Source organism: Podarcis pityusensis (genome assembly GCF_964106645.2).
Source record: "Podarcis pityusensis genome assembly, chromosome: 2".
Lineage (NCBI taxonomy): Eukaryota > Metazoa > Chordata > Lepidosauria > Squamata > Lacertidae > Podarcis > Podarcis pityusensis.
In genome coordinates, this window is record NC_138029.1 from 70,078,332 (window position 1) to 70,101,440 (window position 23,109).

The 23,109-nt window shown below is 47.4% G+C and overlaps 1 protein-coding gene across 3 annotated transcripts in view; it reads left to right on the forward strand.

The window, feature by feature from the left end:
* The window catches only part of FAM193B (family with sequence similarity 193 member B), a 31,889-nt gene that overhangs the window by 7,438 nt on the left and 1,342 nt on the right, over positions 1–23,109 (forward strand). The window contains exons 1-9 of one of the 3 annotated variants that reach the window (XM_080987961.1): positions 12,567–12,692; positions 12,992–13,100; positions 13,205–13,421; positions 13,793–13,993; positions 14,557–14,953; positions 17,788–17,983; positions 18,453–18,689; positions 20,634–21,642; positions 23,027–23,102. In XM_080987961.1, the coding sequence (XP_080844087.1) occupies positions 13,065–13,100; positions 13,205–13,421; positions 13,793–13,993; positions 14,557–14,953; positions 17,788–17,983; positions 18,453–18,689; positions 20,634–21,642; positions 23,027–23,102 (2,369 nt within the window). In that variant the 5' untranslated portion in view covers positions 12,567–12,692; positions 12,992–13,064. Of the gene's footprint in view, positions 1–12,452; positions 12,693–12,991; positions 13,101–13,204; positions 13,422–13,792; positions 13,994–14,556; positions 14,954–17,787; positions 17,984–18,452; positions 18,690–20,633; positions 21,643–23,026; positions 23,103–23,109 lie in introns of those variants that run through there. The other 2 variants (XM_080987959.1, XM_080987960.1) reach the window with 2 other exon arrangements.

The window sequence follows — 23,109 nt, forward strand, 5'->3', positions numbered from 1 at the left end:
CACCCCCATCATTCAGCCCGGACTCCGAGGGCCTTCTGACAGTTCCCTCACTGCGAGAAGTGAGGTTACAGGTAACCAGGCAGAGCGCCTTCTCAGTAGTGGTGCCTGCCCTGTGGAATGCCCTCCCATCAGATGTCAAGGAAATAAACAACTATCTGACTGTTAGAAGGCATCTGAAGGCAGCCCTGTTTAGGGAAGTTTTTAATGTTTGAAGTTTTATTGTGTTTTTAATATTCTGTTGGGAGCCGCTGTGATACCGCCCAGAGTGGCTGGGGAAACACAGCCAGATGGGTGGGGTAAAAATAACAAAATATTATTATTATTATTATTATTATTATTATTATTATTATTATCCTCCAGAAGTAGCAGAAGACACAGGAAGCCAGAGCAAACAGTGAAAGACCCCAAGGCTTCTTTTCTGGAAAAAGAGGTGCCAGAACTTGTTGAGCTTTTTTTAAGGGAGAAACCATCAAAAGTTGTTGAACTTCTCACACCAAACGCCTTGCTGCCTGCAGCCTCCATCATCACTCACCACAGAGTGCTGTGCCGCCCACAGCCTCTGGCGCTCGGCCTCCAGTGACAGGTTGTCAGAACGCACCAAAGAAGTGCCGGAATTCGGTTCTGGTGAGTTCCAGCTGAAAAAAAGCCCTGCCCATAGCAGTCACCTTTGTGTAGCCACCCACTTATGTGACTGTGGAAAAATATCCCCTCACCAGGTCCCCTGTTTGTGGCTCAGCGAAGAGGATAGTTAGCTGTCTTTCCTGCCACTCAGTAGAAAAGGATATCTTGGTAGTTTACAGTGCTTTTTTTCAGCTGGAACTCACCGGAACTCAGTTTCAGCACCTCACAGTGCCGTTGCCATTATAAGAGAACGAGGGAGGCATTTGTGGTGAGTTTAGGCACCTCTTTTTCTAGTAAAATAGTTGGTACTTTGGTACTAGTGTGGTGGTTCTCAAAGGGTGTGGCAGGAGAGGATGGCAAGTGTGGTGGGAAGATTCAAGGACAATCAAAGAAACGTTCAAACATTTCAGTGTAGTATAGCATTAAAAAAAATCCCAATTTTTAAACCATGGAATATGTAGCTGCATTGTTTTATATACCGGTACTTTCCAGATTTCTTATGTTCATATTATAAAGTAGTTGTGTTCTGTGTTATAAATCAAGCATTACTAGGAGTTGTTTCTTTTTGTTTTCTAATGTATTTCTTATCAGTAAAAAATTCATTGTGGCCCAGAGAAAAAAGTTTGCAAACCTCTGTACTAGTAAATACCCTTGGCAAGGACAAGAAAGGGTTTTGATGCATGCTCACCTCAGGAGCGTGTGCGAGGAAGGATCAGGCCATTCTGCTGCCACCTCTGCTTGTCTAGGCTGCAATGAGATGATGGCATGCTGCTGACTTAGCTGCTGAGCAACTAAGAGGCAGTGACAGGGATAAGTCAAAATCCTTACTACCATCTTTACTGACACTCCTGACTACTGGAAAAAGTTAGTGCTCCCAGTGCTGCATGCAGAACAACATCAATAAACTGCTGTATCCATAAGTTGTAGTTTGAGGTGAGGAGGCTGAGGGTTAAGAAGAGTAGACACCTCTGCTTTCCCTTCCCATATGCATGTGGTCAACTCTCTTACATCAGTAGGCCATGTGTACTTAGGAGCTGAGTAGCAAAGTTGCAGAGTGAGATACATGGATGCGTCTCTCCTTCTGCCCAGTTGCCAGAACACACTTGCTCTTTAGCATTGAGAGACTGTGCCCAACATTTTCTCTTCTCAGATTAAACGGCCACAGCCAGTAGCCTTTTAATGCACCGGAAGGGAGTTGGGGCAGAGCCAAACTTCTAAACTACTTTCTAAATTCAGTTTCAAAGAGCAGGTCAGGTGCAAGAATTCCTAGAAGGGGAACTAGCTCAGATATGCATGTACAAGTATCAGCAGCTCAGATACCAAGATGCTTCTGAAAGCTGTGGGAGTGTTTTGAAAGGCACAGCTCAGGTCCTCAGTTGATATACCAGCTGAAAGGGAGCCTCTCACACTTCTGGATTGAAGCCTAGGTTGGAAGAAATGACCCAGCCGTCAGAATTAGTACAAATATCTCTTCTCTGTCTACACTAAACATTCCATAGCAAGGTCTTAGCCCAGGCATGGCCAAACCTGGTCCTCCAGCTGTTTTGGGACTACAGTTCCCATCATCCCTGACCACTGGTCCTGTTAGCTAGGGATGATGGGAGTTGTAGTCCCAAAACAGCTGGAGGGCCAAGTTTGGCCATCCCTCTTAGCCTTTTGGTCCTTACATTACTCCCATTCATTTCTCTTTAAAAAAAAAATCTGTTGATTGCTCACTTGTTTCAGAGGTCCTTTTGCAAAAAGGTGTGCAGCAAGATACTAGTAAGCTTTATTAGTTATCATTTCAGTGGCAAGGCTGAAATGGACTGGTTACAAACATTCTCCCAAAAGGGAGCTTTTATAGGATGTTCCTTCCTCCCCACCCCCAAGTTAGTCCTTGCTTTGAGAGGATACCAAGAGAGCAGTTTAGGGACAGAGAGCCAAAAAGGGAGAGACTTGAATAGTGGCATTGGGAACAAACCAGTGAGTGCTGATTTGTTATCTGTGTTTGGACTGCTTGGATATTACACAGCAGGACTGGGACATATTATTTGTTAAATACAAGCTGGATTTCTTCCTGCATCTAACTCTTATCCTCTGTTTAGGCATTCCATACACTATGCTCAAATAAAGGCAAAAAGCTTACCTACTTCAGCAGCAAGCCACCCACCAGCTTGAGAGTCAGTTGGTCAGATTTTTAAAAACAAACAACCACCACCATCCCAATATTTAGACATTATATAACAGCAGTTGCCCGTGTGCCGATTGCTCTGACCCAAACAGATATATATTGTTCTGTGGTATAAGAAGGTAGGCTTTGCTCCTGTTTTTTGAAAATGTATACTCTGCTTCCAGGCAAGAGCTCTTCAAGACATCACAATAAAAGCTACAACATTTTTTAAAAATCAAACAATTAATTGTGTAGGGAGGTTATCTGCTGTATCAACTTCTGTTTCTACAGTTACTTCATACTTCTTTCACTGTTCTGTTTAGAGCTGTCAGCTAAACCAAAATGAATTTGGTGTGTCTGCTGTTTAACAACTTACATTTACACCACTTTGCATATTACTAAAACTGCAACAGAACTGCTTTTTTGAGACCTCGCCATGCAAAATATCCTACCATTTATTTCCTTGCTATACATCGGAACCCAAATGCCAAACTTGCTTTTAAATCACAGCACTACCAATTAAAACTTTCCCTTCATTAAAGTGGCTAAAGGTTTGGGCAATTGATTTATAGATTTAAAAGTTGTTGCCCTAATTCAAACAGATAGCTTTCTATCATGGAGTTTACCATAAGCCCTCACCCCTCTTTTCAGTTCCTCATTTTTCAAAAAGCAAATAAATCATCTATATGTCTTAGAGGGCAGCGCTGGACTCACAGAAGTGACTTTAAAAGAGAGCTTCTAACAGGATATCTACAGGTGAGGAGGGGAATCACAGTTCCAGCTTTAAGAAATGGGAAGATGAGATGCAGCTTATGTATCTCATCTTGAACAAGTGACTCTTCCAACAAGAAAGTCCCTCCTATCTGGGAAAACGAGTCCCTTACTAGTCAACCAAAGCTCCCTGGGGTAGCACACCTGAATATAAAAATATACAAACCAAGATGACCACAATACAAGAAGATTTCAGTTACTAGCTGTGAGCACACAAGGAAAATTTAATTTTGAAGCCTATAGGAAATGTATATCTAAAAACAGAAGTCAGAACTACCTGTGTTATTCAGCACACTCTCACTCTCCAATTACCTGAAGAGGATTCTCTAGGGACTCACCTGCTTAATATAGTCCTGAATGTTAGCAGGAAGAATAGCATAGCTGGAACATGCTATAGTCTGGGTACGCTCAGAACTACATTTGTTTGAGCCATTTTCAAAGTTAAGAAGCCTCATAGTAGACAAAGGGGAATCACAGACACATCTAAAATTTGAAACTATGGGGAGGGTGGTAGTGGTGTTACCATTCAGCCAATCAGAAAGCACCCACCTTCTGTCTTTCCCTTCAGTATTATCCTAAAAGATGTCTGTCTGTTTCCCTTATAAAGCAGCTGAGGATCTACTACGCATGCTCAGTACTGTAATTGTTTGCTGGTTGGATGCATGACCAAGGAGTGGGTGGAATTGAAACTATAAATACAACACTTCCTGGTTGGGGCTTTGGTTTTTATATGGTCCAATTAGTTTGGTATGTTCTGGGGAAATTCATTAACTAATGATTGAGTGGATTATTTTCTCTTAAACAGTTTTCCTTGCTGTAGTTACTATTTTCTGAAAGTGCTTCTCCCCTTCCCCTAACATTTTTGGAAATACTTATTTTCTGTTTTAACTTTAAAGCTGGTAAAATTAAGTCAAGGTGTGTCTTTACAAATGTGGTTCTCCTTATCGCGGAGGGCATCTCCTTTTCGTACGTTGTTCAGGTAAAACTTAGCAGTCCCAAACCAAACAAGTTTTATGGTGGTATCTCGATGTTGTAGTTGTTGTAGGTGTGTGATGTTTTGATAAAAACGCTTCCCTTGGGGTGGTCTTGATTCCCTGTTAAAAACGTTTGTGGGTAGCTTTGCACTCTGGTTATTTTTCTAGCTGTCACATTGTAAATTGGAGGCCTGCCTCAGAGTAGGCCAGGTCATTCCAAGGTAGCCATATCATGTTGCTCAACCCTTAATGTGCCACATGGTGCAGGTAGGGTTGGAATCCTTCGCAGAAGCTCTTGCCAGAAAGGTTGAGGTAATGTGTGTGGACTTTAAGTCAAAGATCTTGCTGGGCAGCCTCACTCAGCCTGGTGGCCCCCAGATTTTTGGACTGCAACTCCTATCATCCCTGATTATTAGTCATTCTGGTTGGGGTTTGATGGGAATTATGCTTCAAACATCTGGAGTAGGGGCAGGGAATTAGATCTGGCTGGCAGGCCTGATCTTTACCTCCCTCACCCAGTGACCCAGCTTTGACAGGTGAATATAGCTGCCTATATGTAAAGGTAAAGGACCCCTGGACAGTTAAGTCCAGTCAAAGGTGACTGGGGTTGCGGCGCTCATCTCGCTTTTAGGCTGAGGGAGTCGGTGTTTGTCCACAGACAGCTTTCCGGGTCATGTGGCCAGCATGACTAAACTGCTTCTGGCGCAACGGAACACCGTGACGGAAACCAGAGCGCACAGAAACACCGTTTACCTTCCCGCCGCAGCAGTACCTATTTATCTACTTGCACTGGTGTGCTTTCGAGCTGCTAGGTTGGCAGGAGCTGGGACAGAGCAACGGGAGCTCACCCCGTTGCCCGGATTAGCTGCTCAGTGGTTACAGCAAGCCTCTTTGAAGTCCGTTTCCATGTGTGGTTTGAATCAAAGTGATGCCTGCGAATGGAAAAATTCAGTGGCACTCTTAGGTCAGTACTGTCAGCAAGCCTTGCTTACCAAGGCACAATTGGGAGCACCCTTTAAGTTCCAGATTGTTCATTAGCTGTTGAGGTTTTACCTGGCCCACAACTGATGTCATATATGATGTTGGGTGGGTGTGGTTTGGGGAAAACTGCCTCACAAGCCAAACTAGAAACCCTGTCAGGCCTAATTAGTGCTTGCAGACCAGACGTTCTACACTACTGGTCTAGATCAGCCTTTCACAACCTTGGGTCGCCATATGTTGTTGGACTACAGCTCCCATCACCCCTGGTTAGCAGGACCAGTGGTCAGGGATGATGGGAGTTGTAGTCCAACAACATATGGCGACCCACGGTTGAGAAAGGCTGGTCTAGAGGTTAATACGTTGTAGATGAAATTTTAAATCTAGATTAGTATTAGTGAGGCTGCAATCTTACGCACACGTACATGGGAGTAAGCTCCATTGAGCTAAGTGGGTCTTCTAAATACTTGTATATAGTACTGCATATGATATTGGACAGCAGCATGGTAGTTGTTGACCAAAAATGTCTGGAGCAGGAGCAGGAGCAGGAAAGATTCCTGGGTTCCTTCTCTGGATTCCTTCCTCTCCTCCCCTTGTGTGCTGTACTGGGGGTTCTCCTGAACCCCCCCCCCCATCCAATTTTGAGGCTTGGGAAAGTGAGAAAGGCATTGTGCTAGTAGAAGTCCTTGCACAGGTTTCCACTAGCAAGACTCAGTTGAACCCCACCTTTAGCCTCTCGTATTCCTGGTAATACCATTATCAAACTGAAACAGTAGCATGCTGCAATAGCATTTAATGCATGGTCTGAAAGAGAGACACTTGTAGATCAACCTAATTAGTAAAAAATAAATAAAATTGTTTGTGATTGTTTTCAGCATGAGTAAATCTTGTCTTCCCTACTCTTTGATGTGATTAGTAACATATGAAACTGCCTTTTTCTGACTTGGCCTATTGGTTCATCTCTCAGTATTGTCTACAGAGACTTGCAGTAGCTTTCCAGGGTTTCAGTGATAGGGTCCCCTCCACCAATTTGCCCCTCCAACAGCAAATTGTGCATGGTAGTTAAATAGACGGTATCACTTCGTTTAGACAGGTTGAACTGGTCTAGTGTGGAAGCAAGTACCCCGTTCTGATGTAGCCAAGCCATCGGCACTGACAAGTCAGCTTTTCAGGGGAATAGGAGCGGAGATGACTGCTTAACAGAACAAGAAACTTGTCTTCTCTGACAATGCAGGGCACATGCTGCTTAGCCTACGATCTGCAGGATGAGCATGACCTTAGTGGGCTTTTGTTAGTGATTCATATCCTGGAGTGTGGTGTCAGTCACAGCGAGGTCAGCTTTCAAACCTCCTATTAGCAGTAAAGAAGATCTACCACTGTGGCATTTCCCACATGCCTTAAGAAATATGGATTAAATATCTGAAGTCTGATCCATAGACCATAGTTCTTAAACATGCCACTATCCCTTTCTGCCCTCAGCAAACCTCTAAGGTGCACAAGGCTGCTGGAGAACATGTCCAGTCAGATGAGCAGCGATTTGAATCTGGGGTTGTGTCCAGATGTATGTGACCTTTGTGGCGAGCTTGCAGGGAAAGAGCACTCACTGTGGAGGGGGTCAAACAACTCATTCATACAAAGAATGCATGAGGGGGGTCACAGGGCTATGTGGGTTACACCTCCCCCTCCCCTGCTGGTGTGTCCAAAAGGTGGCCTGCCCCACTACTCAAGTCTTCTATACATGTGAAAAGAGAGTGACTCAGAATTCCCACTCATCTGAGGTAGTTCTACCTGTGTACATACTATGTGTAGTGACTCTTTAAATGCCTGCCATTTGTCCAGCCAGTGATGGCTGCAGGCTGGTGGACAGAACCCTGCTTTCTCCCTCAGAGCTTGAGGGTTTTACTTTTGAATGACTCTTAATGTATTGTGCCTTACATACAGACTTCTCTTCAAGATCCATCTCTGGGAGACCAGCTTAACCTGTTTCTGCAGAAGCTGGCCATGGAGATTGATTGACTGATTCCTATGATAGCACTGCCATTTCTTTCATTCACCCTTCAGTTTTCTTTTTTTTAAAAAACCCAAAATGAATAGAAAAAATAAAAAAGGAATTGATTGTTTTTATTCAGATTGGGCTCTGAATAAACATTCAAGTGACCGGACATAGTTAAGCTACAGTTTTTGAAAAAATATATTTAAAAGGCAGGCTGCCTGCCCGAAATGGGGAAGGGGTCAAAATGGAGTAGTGAATCAGAACTGAATTTACTGGTAAATGCATGTCGAAAGGGTTGGTTCAAGCCATGTGGAAACGAGCAGCTTGCCCTGATTTTGAAGTATGTCTGCACACAGCCTGGGTTCCCCATACTTAAGAGAACTTTCTACCTACGTATATTTCATGCGACCTCTGCCACCACGATGGGGAAACTCAGGAGTCAGTATTTGCTCAAGGTGATGCATTTTTGACGTAGGGTGCAATTTTCATGCGGGGACTCTTTCTAAGCAAGTGACTTCCTACGTGGAATAGCCCTGCAGGAGAATTAATCTGCACCAGACAGTTCATATCTGGATCAGACGCAAGACAAAACAAAGAGATAAGTGTTTGGCTGGTAATGTTCTCATCCGAAACCTCAGAAGAGGCGTAATGTTTAGAATTCAGGAGTGAGGAATCTGTGGCTCTCTAGAGTTGGAGTGCAACATTATTTGGAGGGCCACATGTTCCCCATCCCTGAGTTAAATTGACATGATGGGGCAGGGCCACGTAGGCTCCAATGCGTTTCGACAGAGCAGCATGCTCACTAAAATGAGGGTGGAGGCAGTGGCGGAGCTTCATGCTTTGGCACCGGGGGGGGTGTGTGGAGAGCAGACGGGGGTGGGGCTGGCATGTGTCCTGGGCAGGGGGGCAGCCGCGATGGCACCCTGCCGCGATTGCACTGCCGGGGACGGGGCGCTCCCCCCGCCCTCCTCTTCCTCCACCAGTGGGTGGAGGACACTGCTGGATGGGTGTAAAGTATCATCAGTGGGCAAAAGAAAAAAAGGGAGGGGCACTCACACACTTGCCTGTAGACTACTGATCAGAAGGAAGCAAGGAATGAGAGGGCAGTACCTCCTAACTCAACCTCAGCACTCAAAACAAAGGCTGGATAGGATGAGAGAGAAGCTCTTGCTTCTTTAGGAAGGCCTACTTAAGTTTGTAGAACTATCATGGTTGTGGCACTTGTGGCTGGAAGCTGAAGCAGGGATAGGTGAGGGTCAGGGCTGGCTCAAGACATTTTGCTGCCTGAGGTAGAGGACCAGCTGGTGCCCTCCCCTAACCAACCAGTCAGTCAGTCATTTTATTCATATGCCACCTTTCCAAGGTTAAAACCATGCTCAAGGCTGCTTACAATTTATTTTAAAAATGACATAACTGCAAATGTAATGCAAGTAATCCTAAATAATAAACAAAATGTCAAGAAGTTCACAACCAAATTGAACAATTTACACATAAATCTTAAGATACAAAATACAAGATACAAGAAGGTAACAACAACAGAAAAAAACAACCCACAGAACCCCCTAAACTATGGCCCAGCTGCAAGGCACATACAGAAGCCAATTGGACTGGCATTTGAAATTTACTCCAATACTGATGAACAGGATCTTCCACTGTACTTGAGGGCAGCAGGCTAGCAGGATGGGCCACATGGCACACACAGCTCTGCCCACTCCTTGTATCTCAGTATCTGCCGCCTGAGGCAGTTGCCTCTCTCTGCCTCATTGCAGAGCTGGCCCTGGTGAGGGTTGCTGTAGGTGTGTGAAGTAGAGGTGGTGGTGGTAGGGAGCTTATGACAAACTCGGGGACGTGTTTGCTAAGTCCAGAAGCAGCAGCAACAGGCGAAATGGATACATTTCAGGGATCCCGGTAATAGATACTGCTTAAGCAGTAGATATATTTTTCATTACGGTGTGGGTTGGATAGCTGAAAGTAAATACCTTTGTTTGCATTTACTCTAAGTGACATCAGGAGTTGTGGAAATAACGAGTGCTGTTTCTTATACCCAAGGAGTTACTTCTTCCATCAACAATATTGAAATTTGTTCCAGAAAGTTTGGAATTTCCAAACAGGCATGACAAGGATTGGAGTCCTGTGTTCTAAATCTGTCTCTTGCTGTGTCAGTCCTCCTTTTGAGAACCTCACTCCTTGATAGGGATTTCCAGGGAACAAAGGTGTGGTGAGAAGAGGCTTGCCTAGGGAACAAAGATGAGTGTGTTTTAAGGAGATGTTTGTCTGCCTTGCAGTGTTTAATTTAGGAGGTGAAATCAACATCTGATGATTTCCGGTGATAGGTGCATATTCTAGGATTAAAAACGACAACACTCATTTAAGAGAAGAGTTAAGGTATTTATGAATTCACTCAGGCACCAAAAAGCATGAAAACAGTAAGTTAAGGCAACAGCCTTAGCTTCTCTGCCATGGAAGTGGTAAAAACCTATGTATTACTTTAGCCTTTGCCAACCCAATGCCTTCCAGATGTTTTGGACGGTGACTGGCTTAAGTTGATGGGAGCTGCAATCTAAAACATAGGTAGGTACAGTCTGTGCCCATTTACAACTTAGCGTCTGTGCACACAAATTTTATCTTGGTTTTTCAGCCCAAATCCTCTATTTATATTGGTTGGGAGAACTCTGAAGCTGGGAAGCTGGTCTTTAGTTAGATATATAGTTTTACATTCTAAGGGTTGTATCCAACAAAATCAATGTGCAAGCAGAAGAGATTTGGTAAACACAATGAAATTCCTCCTCCCCGACTGTCAGTTCCCTAAATCTGTTCTGGTTCTTCCCTCCAACTCTCCAGCGCAGATTTGGAGGAGAGTAGAGAAGTTCCAGTGCACTTGCAGAAGTCATTCCATGCATGTAATGATTTAGTTGGATATAACCCTAAACTTTTGATTTGCTTACCTTAAGCTGTAAAGTACAAACTGTACATGTTGAACTGAAAGCAAAACCTGCAGAGTAGCTATCAAAACTGATCAGGATATCAGACTTCCACTTTTGCTTTGCTCTTCTTCTGAATTCTAAAGACTTACAAAGCAATCCAAAGTGGGTGGGAGAGAGAAGATCAAAGGTGAAGGAACCGCTGGGCTTCTACCAGCAGAATGGAAGGGGTGGGGGCTGTGAGCTAAGCCCCAGGAGTGCAGTCTAATGGAGTTGGGGCACCTTTTCTCTTGATATATACACACACACATGCACACATCTGCTAGAGCACGTAATAATCAAACTTTCATAGCAACACACCACACACAGGAATAAGCAGGAGCATGCCATGAGTAGGCATGTGCAAGGGTATGCCATATGCAGGCATGCACAAACAGATGCAGTAGCCCATTGCACAAGCAGCACACCACTTTTGAACATGCACGGCAGCACAATGTCGCACTCAGAGCAGCTAGAAATGCACACTGCTCCAACCTGTTCCCTCTGGCAGCAACCCTTTTCCTTTGGGGAAGCAGGTTCAACCAGGGGAACTTCAGTCTACCCAACAGATCCATTTTGTCATACTTGCCCTTAGTTAAATTGTTTATTTAAAACGAGAACTTTGAACTGTCATAACTTTAGGAATACTTAACAGACTTTCACCAAAACAGCAATTTGGTTTTCTCGCTTACGTGAAAGGGGAAATTTTTAGGTATGTTTTGAGAAAAGGGATGTGCAAAAACAGGACACAATTAAACTGCTATCACACATTGGCATTCTTAGATTTCCAGTGCCACATTTCCTCCTGATAAGATAATTTGTCTTCATTCTGATGAATAGCATTTTCTGGTTTTATGATGAAAGAATGCAGAAAAAGAACCTCACCTTAAACTATAGTGCCATGGGATTGGTAATTAATATTCTCTCACATACGCTGACAAGTTGTTGCTGATTGGACTCTCCCCCTCAGGGGTGTGTCTGATTTTCTGGGCATGCTCTGAGGCTGCCAGCCCACATCCTGCTGTGGAACTACTCCTTTGTCACTTTCCTCCGTCACCCCTGCCCCCGAGCACACCTGTTCCTGCGGTGATTGTGAGAAGGGAAGGCCGGTTCTCCTTCTGTCTCTTCCTCGTGCTGCACCCTTTGCCCCTTTGGGCTTTGTCTCACCTTGAGTCTGAGAACGACCATCTGCTTTGCAGCAGCAGTCAGATGCACGGCCCATTGTCCCGGGCTCCTCAGTCGGTGGGGAAACAATGCGACCCTGCCCCTAACCCTTCATGCCTGTCACCATCTCTAAGCAGTGCCGAGGCCGATTTGTCGCCTGGCTTCCGCCCCGGAGCCAGACAGGAAGCTGAAGGCCTTGTGTGGGAAGAATGAAAGGAGCAGCCAGGAGAAGGTTTCTGCCTTATGTGTTGCAGCTGTTCCTCCGTCTTCAGCTGCACAGGAGCAAGGGGGAGCAGGCTGCCTGTCTTCTGGGCCCACAGAGCCTTGGGACAGTGCTGGGAGCATTGGGTGGGGGAAGCAGTGTCCTGTGCTGAGGCAGGAGTTGTGAGTTGGGGGACAACTGCGGGTGGGAGAATAAAAGGGACAGAGACAACTGGGATACAAATCAGGCACCTTTGTGACTCTCCCACAGAAACACACACCCTTCTGCCATCACAGACTATTCATTCCCTCTCCTCCTGCCCCGGATCTGCCACTCTGCTGGTGTGCTTAGTTCTGAGGTCGCTTAGTGTGAACAGTATGGTAGTAATAGCAGTGTTAGGCAGGAAGCACTAGAAAATCTTTTCTGGGAGCACCCAACTGCCGGCTGTCTGGATGGCCTGTTTGCCCACAGGTTTGCAAGAGCTCTGTGGGAAAACCATGACATGACAAAAGTATTGCCCTAATCCAGATTTGGGGATTTTCCTAAGCATATCCTGTCGTCATAGCGCATGGCACAGTGCTCCCCAGGCTCATGTTCCCCGTGAGCAACCCTCACTTTCTGTGTGTTTGCCCTGCTGCAGGTGCTGCCCACCTCCAACCAGTCGGTGCAGACGTGCTGCTTGCTGTGCCACCGGGAGCGTAAAGATTGGGGAGGGCCATCCCACAATGGGCTGATATCTCCGGGCGAGCGGCTGCCTCCGGATTTTGTACCGACGCTGGTGCAGAACCTGCTGGGAGAGATGCCGCTGTGGATCTGCCAGAGCTGCAGGCAGAGCGTGGAAGAGGAAGAAAGGAGGGCAGTCCAGGAGCAGGCGCTGGCGGTAAGCATTTAACCCCACCAGAACACACGCCATCACTCACTCCGGGACAAATGTTCTTGGGTCAAGGGGGGTTAACTGCTGTGAAGCCAGCAGTCTACATAAAAGGCCTTCCTGGATTGGTCAAGCTGCACACCCTTGACCACTGTCGGATGGCTGTGTTATGTTCTGGGACCCTAACTGCTCCCAGCTCTAGGCTGTGGAACTTGCCAGCTTTGGCTTGAGTGAATGCATTGCCTACAACAACAGGGCCTTGACTCTTTTCTTTCTTGTCACTGTCATCATTTGCGGTGGTGGGAAAGGGAATGAGAGTAGAGGTAAGACTAGACAAGCCTGTCTCCTCACCGAGAGTCTGCGTCCTCCTGGGCAAGTGCCATGGTGGGTCCAGGACAAGAATTGGTTGGAGCAAAGGTTAGTCCAATGTTACTATTCCTCACAGATCAGCCATGAGCTTACCCTTCCAAGCAGACGCGTTGCATTGGATTTGTGGTCTGAGCCGCCCGTTCTCTTCCCAGGTCTCGCTGTCGCATACGGCCTGCAAGTCACAGTCCTGCGGGGCAGGCTCCCACTCCTCTTCATCTTCGTCATCTTCATCCTCGTGCCACGGGAACTCAGGAGACTGGGACCCCAGCTCCTTCCTGTCTGCACACAAGCTCTCGGGGCTCTGGAACTCCCAGCATGCCAATGGGGCAGCTCAAGGAAGCTCCCTGGGGGGAACACCTGTTGTACCAGGTAAGTTCATGTTGCCCCTGGGCCAGTGATGCTCTTCTCCCTTCTAGATGCGGGGTTCTCCCAACAGCTTCTTTATGGAGGCTATGCCAGTAGTCATTGGGAGGGGGCGTGGCAATTGCTTAACTGTGTGAGGAAGTGCTAGCATCTGGCAACCTATATCAATACATTTTGTCAGAGAAGGGATGGCCATACACAAGCCTGTCTTGCTCTTCTCCTGAGGGAGAGCAATTCTTTATATGAAGGCCCCTGCTTACTGAGGTCTTCCCACCAGAGGCCTTTTGCAATCTCCATGGTCCAGATGAGGTGCCACAAGTGGGGAGGTGAGTGAGGGGCCTGGAGAGCAGCCAGCTCCATCTCTGACTCCATTTCAGGTGACAAGCACCCCGGCCTCCCTCCGGAGTGTGCCAGCCAGGCCCCTGCTGTGGGAGGTGGGCTCAAAGCCTGCCCTTACAGCCACGCGCTCTCCCCAGCTCCCAGCGGCACCCCAGGCTCGCCTCTGCCTACCTCACTCGACTTCTGCAAAACTCTTCCCAAGCAGTTCAAGAGCATGTGCCGGAGACCCACCCCGCCAGGTCTGTATGGGCGGGGCCTGGGGAAGGCCAGCTGACCACATCCGCAGGGCAAAAGTGGCACCACATTGCTGGGCTCACTACTGTGGAATCTTGCCTCCTCTTGGGGCCAGCCCCTTAGGGCCCATCCTTGGGCTGAGTGAGACCTTAGCACGACCCCAAAGGGCAAGGGTTGCCCCCCTTTCCCCTTCTGAGAGCTGTGGGTTTAAAATGTTAAACATGTCATACGTGTGGCCAAACACCCTAGCATGTTTTGAGGAAACATGTTATGTTGCAAGCCCTGGTACATTGGAAAGTACTTTGGAAAGTACCACAGCTGCAGGGAAGCTTCTAGCTGAGAAAATGATTACCAGGTTGGGTTGGCTTGAGCGGCATGCCTGGGTGTATGGCCATAGAGCCTTGGAGGTATTATGGGAGGGGCAATACTTCTGGGCAAGAACTTGTGCTGCAGAAGCATGGTGGGGAAGCTTAGCACCTGTGGAATATTTTGCCCCTTATAGTAGTGTGTGAAAAGTCTGCCGTCCAGGCTTGGATCTAATAGCTCTCCCTTTTCCATCTGGCTGCAGGAGAGGCCTTCCACTCCTCGGAGCACCACCGGCATGTGGACCTCACTGCTCCACCCAACAGCCCCACAGGCCTCCCCTCGCAGCCGCCGGCACTCCTCCCGACAAAGCAGATGCCTGCCCACCCTGGGCCCTTCAGCTCCCCTCCTCACGTCCACCTGAGCTCCTCACCGCAGGCGGCCCCCTTCCCTGCGCCAGCCCTCAGTCCACACACACCGGTGCCCAAGCCAGGAGCAGACTCCCCTCCCACTGGATCTTGCAAGAGCCCACACCTGCCAACTGCCAATGTGCCACTGCTGAAGATACCGCCTCCTGTAGGCTGCACTCATCCATGCAACGGCCATTGCAGTGGCTCCTTGGGTCCTCCGACTGCCTCGCATCAACTGCCCAGCACCAACAGGTGAGTGGAGCCCTGGGCATAGGGTTGCTGATAGGAATGTGCCCAGCACCTTCCTGGGGTAATTTGCCACTTGGCAGAAGTCATCCTTGTGGTGTGCATTTTAGGATAGCAGCCTAAGGACCATTATCTCTGCTCAGTGTGAGTGAACCATTTGAAACTCCAGGCAGGTGGATAGACTAGGGGTACCTCTACAATGTCACTATTTTGCGGGGGAGGAATTTAAGTGCATACTGGAACTGCAGGATGGCACAATTAAAGTTGATTAAAGCTTTCTGTTGGTCTAGTCCAAGGTTTCTCAAACTTGGGTCCCCGGCTGTTGTTGGATTACAACTCTCATCATCACTAGCTAGCAGGACCATTGGCCAGGGGTGATGGGAGTTGTAGTCCAACAACTGCTGGAGACTCAAGTTTGGGAAATCCTGGACTAGTTAGTGTAGTAGATCCACCTTCAAAAAAGTGGACGTTTTGCGCCTTGGAAATGACAGGAAAATGTGAAAAGTATGAGATGGAGGAGAGATTATTGGGAGGATGTGTAGGCACCCTGCAAACAAATTCAGGATGAATGCAGGACAATTGCTTGTTGTCATGTAACTGCTCTGCAAACAAATAACAATGAGCCTAATTGCCCTGTATACTTCGTGCAAGCAAATGAAGGTGAATGCTGAATTAACAGGACTTCTGGAGAAGCCCTCTTTTCACCTGTGTTGTCTAGGCAGCTGAATGGGCAACTTGGTCTTCTTTCCCTGCTGTGTTCTCTCCAGCTCCCAAAGGAGGCTTGTGTTCAATCCTGTCCTAAAAAATTGAAACCAGAGGCAGTCTGTGACTTCTGCGCCTGAGGGGATTGCTGTTAGAGTAGGGATGGCTTGAGCATTTGCTTGTCTAGATTTAGTGATGCTTACCATGAACCATTTGGAGAGAGGGCCTGTCCAACCTGCTGGGACCAGTGCATGAGGCAGGGTTTTATTTAAGCTCTTAGAAGTGCCAGCTCTGGATAATGTTATTTTGGGCAAAGCTATCCCGCCATTGTTGGAGCTTCACTTGCACTGTTAAGAGTCAGTGCTGGCATAACATTTTTCTTTCCGTAAAAAAAAATATAAATGAAAAAAGTTACACTAGAATGCAAACTCCATGTAGTTTTGGAACGAAAGAGCTATGAATGAGAGCGGGCAGGAATCTCTCCCACTCATGGATCTATCCTACAGAGTCCACAAGCCTTTTGTATTCCATTGAAACTTTTTTCATGAATATTTTGCCATGAAGGAAAAAGTTACCGTATTTTTCGCTCTATAAGACGCACCAGACCACAAGACGCACCTAGTTTTTGGAGGAGAAAAACAAGGAAAAAAAATATTCTGAATCTCAGAAGCCAGAACAGCAAGAGGGATCGCTGCGCAGTGAAAGCAGCAATCCCTCTTGCTGTTCTGGCTTCTGTGATAGCTGTGCAGCCTGCATTCACTCCATAAGACACACACACATTTCCCCTTACTTTTTAGGAGGGAAAAAGTGAGTCTTATAGAGCAAAAAATACGGTATTTCAGAACCTGTTGTTAAGTGTTGCAAAGTAATATTATTGGCCTTCTCTGAAGATGGGGGTGCTGGAACGCTGCAGGGTTTGATCCCTATTTTCCATTGTGTTTGCCATTTTTTAGCCATATTACAGCCTCTTTTTAATTCTTAGCCCTGCAGCATTTCAGCATCAGAACTGATCAGATTTCTGTGTTGATGCTGCCCTTTCATACCCTTCTGCTTTCTCAGGCTTAAACCCCACCCCACCCTCACTCGCAGCGCGTGCACACACACACACACATACACACACCAAGTTCAATCTTCAGGCCTCTGCAGGGTTGAGGAGAGGATGAAGTATTTTGTTTTGTTTGCTTAAATCATTTGTGCTGCATGTTTTCATGCAAGTGTCCAAGATGACTCTCAACAATAAATATATAAGCCCTTATCAAGCCAAAAAATAAGCAAACAGTAAAAAAACAAAACCCTAGTCTGGTACCTAAACGGAAACAAGAACTGGTGTCAAACATTTCATTATTGTAACCAGAATATTTATTTTATGTTTTTTTATTTCACAGAATGTACACTTGATTGTAAGAAAAAACCTCAAAAAATAGAAGTTACTTATAAATGGAAGTGAACATGAGGCCCACAGATAAAAGATTGGCTGAATAAGGTTTAGAACACATTGTACATGGTTAAATGGACTCACCTAGTATAATCCCAAGAAGGACAAAAACAGTTGCTTAATACAATAAATTTGGAATTCCATAATTGGAATTCCAAACTATACATTTTCAGGAAAATATACCCAGTGATAGTTCTGGGGTTTTTTGTGTTGTTGTTGTTTTTAATGTACATAATAATGAAACCTGCTTATTACTGAGGGCTGAGTAATTTTACATATGCTATATATGTAAGATACACAACCTACATAGGTATAGACTCAGTAAAGAGCTTTAAAACCTTTTTTTTTTCCTTTTCAAAAAAGGCAAACTGCAGAAACATTCATAATCTGTCAGTGGAGGCCCAGGGAAGAGAAGATTGCTTTCATTCCAATGCCAGGTGAAAGCCCCGTTGGGGAGTGAGCTCCAAAGATGGGGTGTTCCAACAATAGAAAATCCCCTTTCTCTAACAGTCTACCTGCTTGGTCCTCTCAAAGACAGTGACATAGAACAGGGTCTGTGCAGATGAACTCGGTCAGGCATTTTGCTCACAGACTACCTAGGGCTTTGTAGATCAAAAGCAGTGCTTTGACTTGAGCTTGGAGGCCAATTCAGCCCATCTGCCTGGCCTGCTTCTCACCTGCCTGCTCTTCCTTCCTCTTGCAGGGACCCTTCCTGCAAAGGCCACAAGTTCCCCAACGGTACAAGCTGCCACGCACCACAGTCCTGCGAGGCAGACGAGGGGCTTGGCGAGGACGAGGACAGCAGCTCCGAGCGCAGCTCCTGCACCTCGTCCTCCACAACCCAGAAAGATGGGAAGTTCTGCGACTGCTGCTACTGTGAGTTCTTCGGCCACAACGCGGTAAGTAGAATCAGAGTCAGCAGCATCCATGACCTTCACTCACAGACTTGTTTCTATGTGGGCGGCTTGGAAAAACACCATGTTGACAATACACGCATGGCATGTATCATTGCTCATCTCTCTTGGCCTTGGTAGCCTTGAGATTAGCTTCTCTCTCCACCCCCAAACCCCAGTATTCTAGCCTTGGACTTCCACACAGTTCTCTCAACCCTGTCATTTCCTTTCGTTCCTGTCCTGAGCTGCTGAAATAAAGCCCTGCTGTTGCATCTTGCATTCAGCTGTTCCAGCTTTGGGGCCTCTGTAGTGTCAGTGGTTACGTGGATGGAACTAGCTGTGGATCTCAGCTCAGCCTTGGACCTAGCAGAGGGGATAGAGAGCAGGAAAGCACATGGTTTCTGTCAGTGGCAGTTGTAGAGCAGTAACCATCTCCTGCACCCGCAGCAGACCAATAGTCCAACTCTATCCGCAGCCTCCGGCCGCCCCCACGAGCCGGAACTATGCCGAGATCCGGGAGAAGCTGCGCTCCCGGCTGACCAAGAGAAAAGAGGAGCTCCCTCAAAAGCTGGGGCACAGCAGCAGCTCGGGAGAGCCGGCGGTCGATCACCGGGACGTGGATGAGCTCCTGGACTACATCAACAGCACAGAGCCGAAGCCCCTGAACAGTGCCAAGGCTGCCAAGCGTGCACGTCACAAGCAGAAGAAGAAGGTGGGCTGGGTGTGCGTGCGTGGATGAGTGTGCAAAAGAGAGCGTACGCTGGCCCACAGCTTCTTGGAGATTGAATGTGAAGGGGAAGAGGGTAAGGATCATTTCAGAATCCTGATAGAATGAGTCCATAGATTAGGGGGAATAGTTTAAATCCTGGCCCTAGCTAGGGATGGAAATGGGATAGAACTTGCTTAGAAACTAATCTGAATTTTTATAGCATGTCCTTTCTTCATAGAAGTGGGGCAGTTATGCCTCAGTCCCCAGTTGTGTATGCGTTTGGGTGGGCAGATGACTGTAGATAAGAGTTCAGCAGAAAGGCGGATGAACTATTTGACAAATATCTGTCGCTTCCCCATGTCGACTTTTGACATATTTTCATAATTGATACAGACTCCAAAATGATTAGTGGCATAATAAGATCACAAGCTGTTTTCTTTCTTTCTTTCTTGCAAATAGATACTGCAGTTTCACCCTCATCTAAGTATTGCTAATGAGTGTTGTGAGTACCTCTGGGCCTGATCTGAGCCATATGAAACAGGACTCTCCCTCCAGTATATCCACACGTGAACATGCCAAGCAGCTAGTTTGGGTTCTTTTGTGAAGGGATTCATTCTGGAGCTTGTCTATGCTATAGGGGGATTCCTGAACATATGAAACTGTGTTATGCAGAATCAGACCACTGGTCCACCTAGCCCTGCAGTCACTGCTCTGACTTGCAGTGGTTTTCCAAAGTCTTATGCTGATGTCTTTCCCATCCTTGTTAACTTTTTAAATAGACATTTTGGGAACATTCTGCATGCACAGTCTGTGCTGTGTATGCTGCAAGAACACTTCATTGACGTTTACTCGAAGGGTGCCGACTTGGCTGTTAACCTGTATGAACACTCCTTGACTACTTAGTATGTTTCAGTAATGCTGTTTTGCCTGGCATTTCATGTTATTCACAAGTTGCTATGTATCTGCAAGGAACTCAGTTTCCCTACTACCTTTGCAAACAGGAGATGTGATCTCTTTCACAGAGAGATGAAAGAGGTGAATTTAAGCTCTCCTCAGATTCACATGCACTTTTTATCACGCCTGATTCTCATTCTCTCTCTCTCTCTCTCTCTCTCTCTCTCACACACACACACACACACGCAGTGTAAACTAGTCAGAAGTTGAAGTGAATTAAGGTTGCTTCTACAGTTGTTGTTGTTGTTGTTATATCACATTATATTCCACCTTATTCTCCAAGGAGCTCAAGGTGGCATGTACATGGTCCTCCCACATCCTCATTTAACCCCCACAACAACCCTGTGAGGTAGGTTAGGCTGAGAGAAGGCAATGACTGGCCCAAGGTCACCACCCAGCGAGAGCTTCATGGCCGAGTGGGGATTTGAACCCTGGTCTCTACCAGATCCTAACCATCATGCCACACTGGCTCTCTCACGCTGGGTTATTGACTGAGGATGCCTGGTCAGTGAAATGGGCCCCTTCAGTCTTTCTCTCTTGTCTTCTTCAGTTGCTGCTGAGCTGGGGCAGGCAGTGTGAAAATGTAACCGTGTTTCTCTGCTTGCAACCTTCCAGCCCCACACCCGCCCCAAATGCTCCAGCGCCACATGAACTAAGTTTAGGGCCTGAGGTATAGCAACCTTTCTGGAGCTTGTACACACAGGGAAATGGCTGTGGGAAATTGCTGGCAGCGCATCTGTTCCTTAAGGTTTGTTACCATAGCACAGGCTTTGTGTATGCCAGTTCCCAGTGCCAATTCCCAAGTGCACGGTGGTTTGCCGTAGTCCCCGTGCAGCTGCATAGAAGTAGTTACTGTCAGCAGCTGAGAAGCAGGGGCCTCTTCAGCCAGCCAGCTGGAGTTTGGCTGCCATCCTCACCACAGTCCCTCTTCTCGGTTGCCAGTAGGAATACTAGAACGACTCGAGTTCATGTTGCTAACTTCTGGACTTTCAGGAGAAGGAGAAGGCCCAGCTGGAGGCGGAGGCCCAGAAGCGAGTGGACCGGACCCCGCCTACGGGTCAGGACCAGGAGCTGGCTGAAGAGAAGCTTCTGGAGTGGCCCCAGCTAGAACTGGAGCGAGTGAACAATTTCCTGAGCAGCCGACTGCAGGAGATCAAGAACACCATCAAGGACTCCATCCGTGCCAGCTTCAATGTCTACGACCTCAACCTGGACGTCAACGACTTCCCAAAGAAGGCAGCCGTGCTGGAGCAGAAGAACCTGCTCTCCCACCTCAACGGCTCCTCGGAGCTGCAGGAGATTGACCTCGACCTGTCTCCGCTTAGCCTGGGCACGCCACACAACCACACGTTGCTGCGGAGCGAGGTGGCCTCCCGATGGGTAGAGAGCCCAGGCGAGGTGCCACCCCCGCCGCCCCCGGCTTGTGAGAACGGCGTGGTGAAGCGACTCAACGCCGTCCCCAACCTCTCGCGCATGATCTGGGTCCAGTCCCCCAAGCCAACAGACTCTCCCCTGGAGAGTGGGGCCGGCCACGAGTCCAAGGAGGCGACCCCGGGCAGGGGAGTGGAGCCGCAGGAGCAAGCGCCCGCCACCGGGAAGCAGAGGAAGGGCAAGCGGCAGAGCTGCCCGGCCAAGAAAGGGGAGGCTCTCGCTTTGAGCAGTGAGGCTTCCGGCTCCAAGGGGGTGGGGCAGAAGAACCCCCCTAAGGGTACGGCTCCCGAAGCCCCGAGAGGAAGCAGCGTGGAGCACGGCGATGGGGCCAGAGGGCTGCGGCAGGGGCAGGGCTGGGGTTGTGGCGGCTCTAAGGTGGACAAAGAGAAGAGTGCGGAGGGCAGGAGCCGGAGAGGGGAAGGCAGAACCGACCAGGCCGAGCAGGAGCCTGTTTCCTTGGGGACTGGCGAGCGGCATCTGCCCCATACAACTGCGCCAGATGACTTGCCCCAGCCAAAGGGCAAAGGCAAGAAGAGTAGGAACAAAATGGAGAAAGCGAACCCTTCCATTGGTGAGTATGTGGAAGGCTTTTCCTGTATTTGGGCTGTTATTTCTGCTCTCTGGCTTTTTCACAAAAATAGAGAGTTGGAAGGGACCACGAGGGTCCATCTGTTGCAATGCAGGGATCTTCTGCCCAATGTGGGACTCAAACCCACAACCCTGAGATTAAAAGTCTCCTGCTCTACTGACTGAGCTATCCCAGCTTCTCATTAAGGTTGGGGTGGGCCCCTTATGCACTCAGGACGTTGGCGCTTCTGAGGCCCATAATACACTGGTGAGGCCCACCAAGTGCATGACAGCTGCCAGTCCTGTTACGAAGGCTAGTGAGAGGGCAGGTACTAGCATACATCCTGAGGGCATGCATAACAGCCTAGAATCTGGGTATGTTTTGGACGAACACTTTAAAAAACTGCAAAAGTACCAGGGAGACTACCCCATCTGCATTATACATTCAAAGTAGTATCACACCACTTTAAACAGTCAAAGAATTCTGGGAAGTGTTGTTTAAGGGTTCTGACAGTTGTGAGGAGAATTCTCCTCATAGAATTACACTTCCCAGAGAGGCTGAACAATCAATGCCTCTTCCCAGGGAACTCTGGAGATTGTAGGTCTGTGCAGGGAATAGAGGTCTCCTAACGACTCTCAACACCCATAACAAGCTACAGTTCTCAGGATTTTTGCAGGGAAGCCAGGGCTATTTAAAGTGGTATGATACTGCTTTAAATGAATAGTGCAGATGGGGCCCCATACTGTATCCTGAGTGTGAGCTATGCACATTTTCTGGACCAAGTTTATTCTTCCATATAGGATTTTTAAAAAGAATTTGGAATATTGCGGCAAGAGTTGATGTTGTGAAGGTACAGGAGAGACATGGCTGTTAAAACAGCTGTATGTAGGGCTAAGGTTTAATGGGGGTAAGGTGAGACAGCTTTTGTGGCCTGCTCAGCTCCCTAAGGCCCAGCTCAAAACTCTGTGTATTTTCAGACTTCTCCGTGCAATTATGAGAGCATGTTGGCATTGATTAAAACTGAGATTCTCATAAAGCCAGGCTCAGAAGTGTGGAATTTTGCATACCCTTTAACTGCACTTTCCTATGTTCCCACTGAAATTTATTTTTACCCCACCAGTGCTTGCTGTACATCACAAACTTTGTGTAGAGTAGTCACACTCTGTCACACATCTCGCTTTCTCTGCTTTGGGCCAGTGGTTGTGGACTTGGGCACCTTGAGCATCACTGCAGGGGAGTCTCCTGGCTTGGGCAGCTAATGATGTTTGAGTGGTGTGAGGCATGTGCCTGGTTTGGAAGGAAGGAGGAGATCCCTGTCACTGACTATGAGCAGCTCTCGGGCCCAGCTAACTCTTTCTTCTTCTTTTTCACTGTTGTGATTTGTTAGATGATGTGTTCCTGCCCAAAGACTTAGATGGTGTGGAAATGGATGAGACTGACAGAGAAGTGGAATACTTCAAGAGGTAAGAC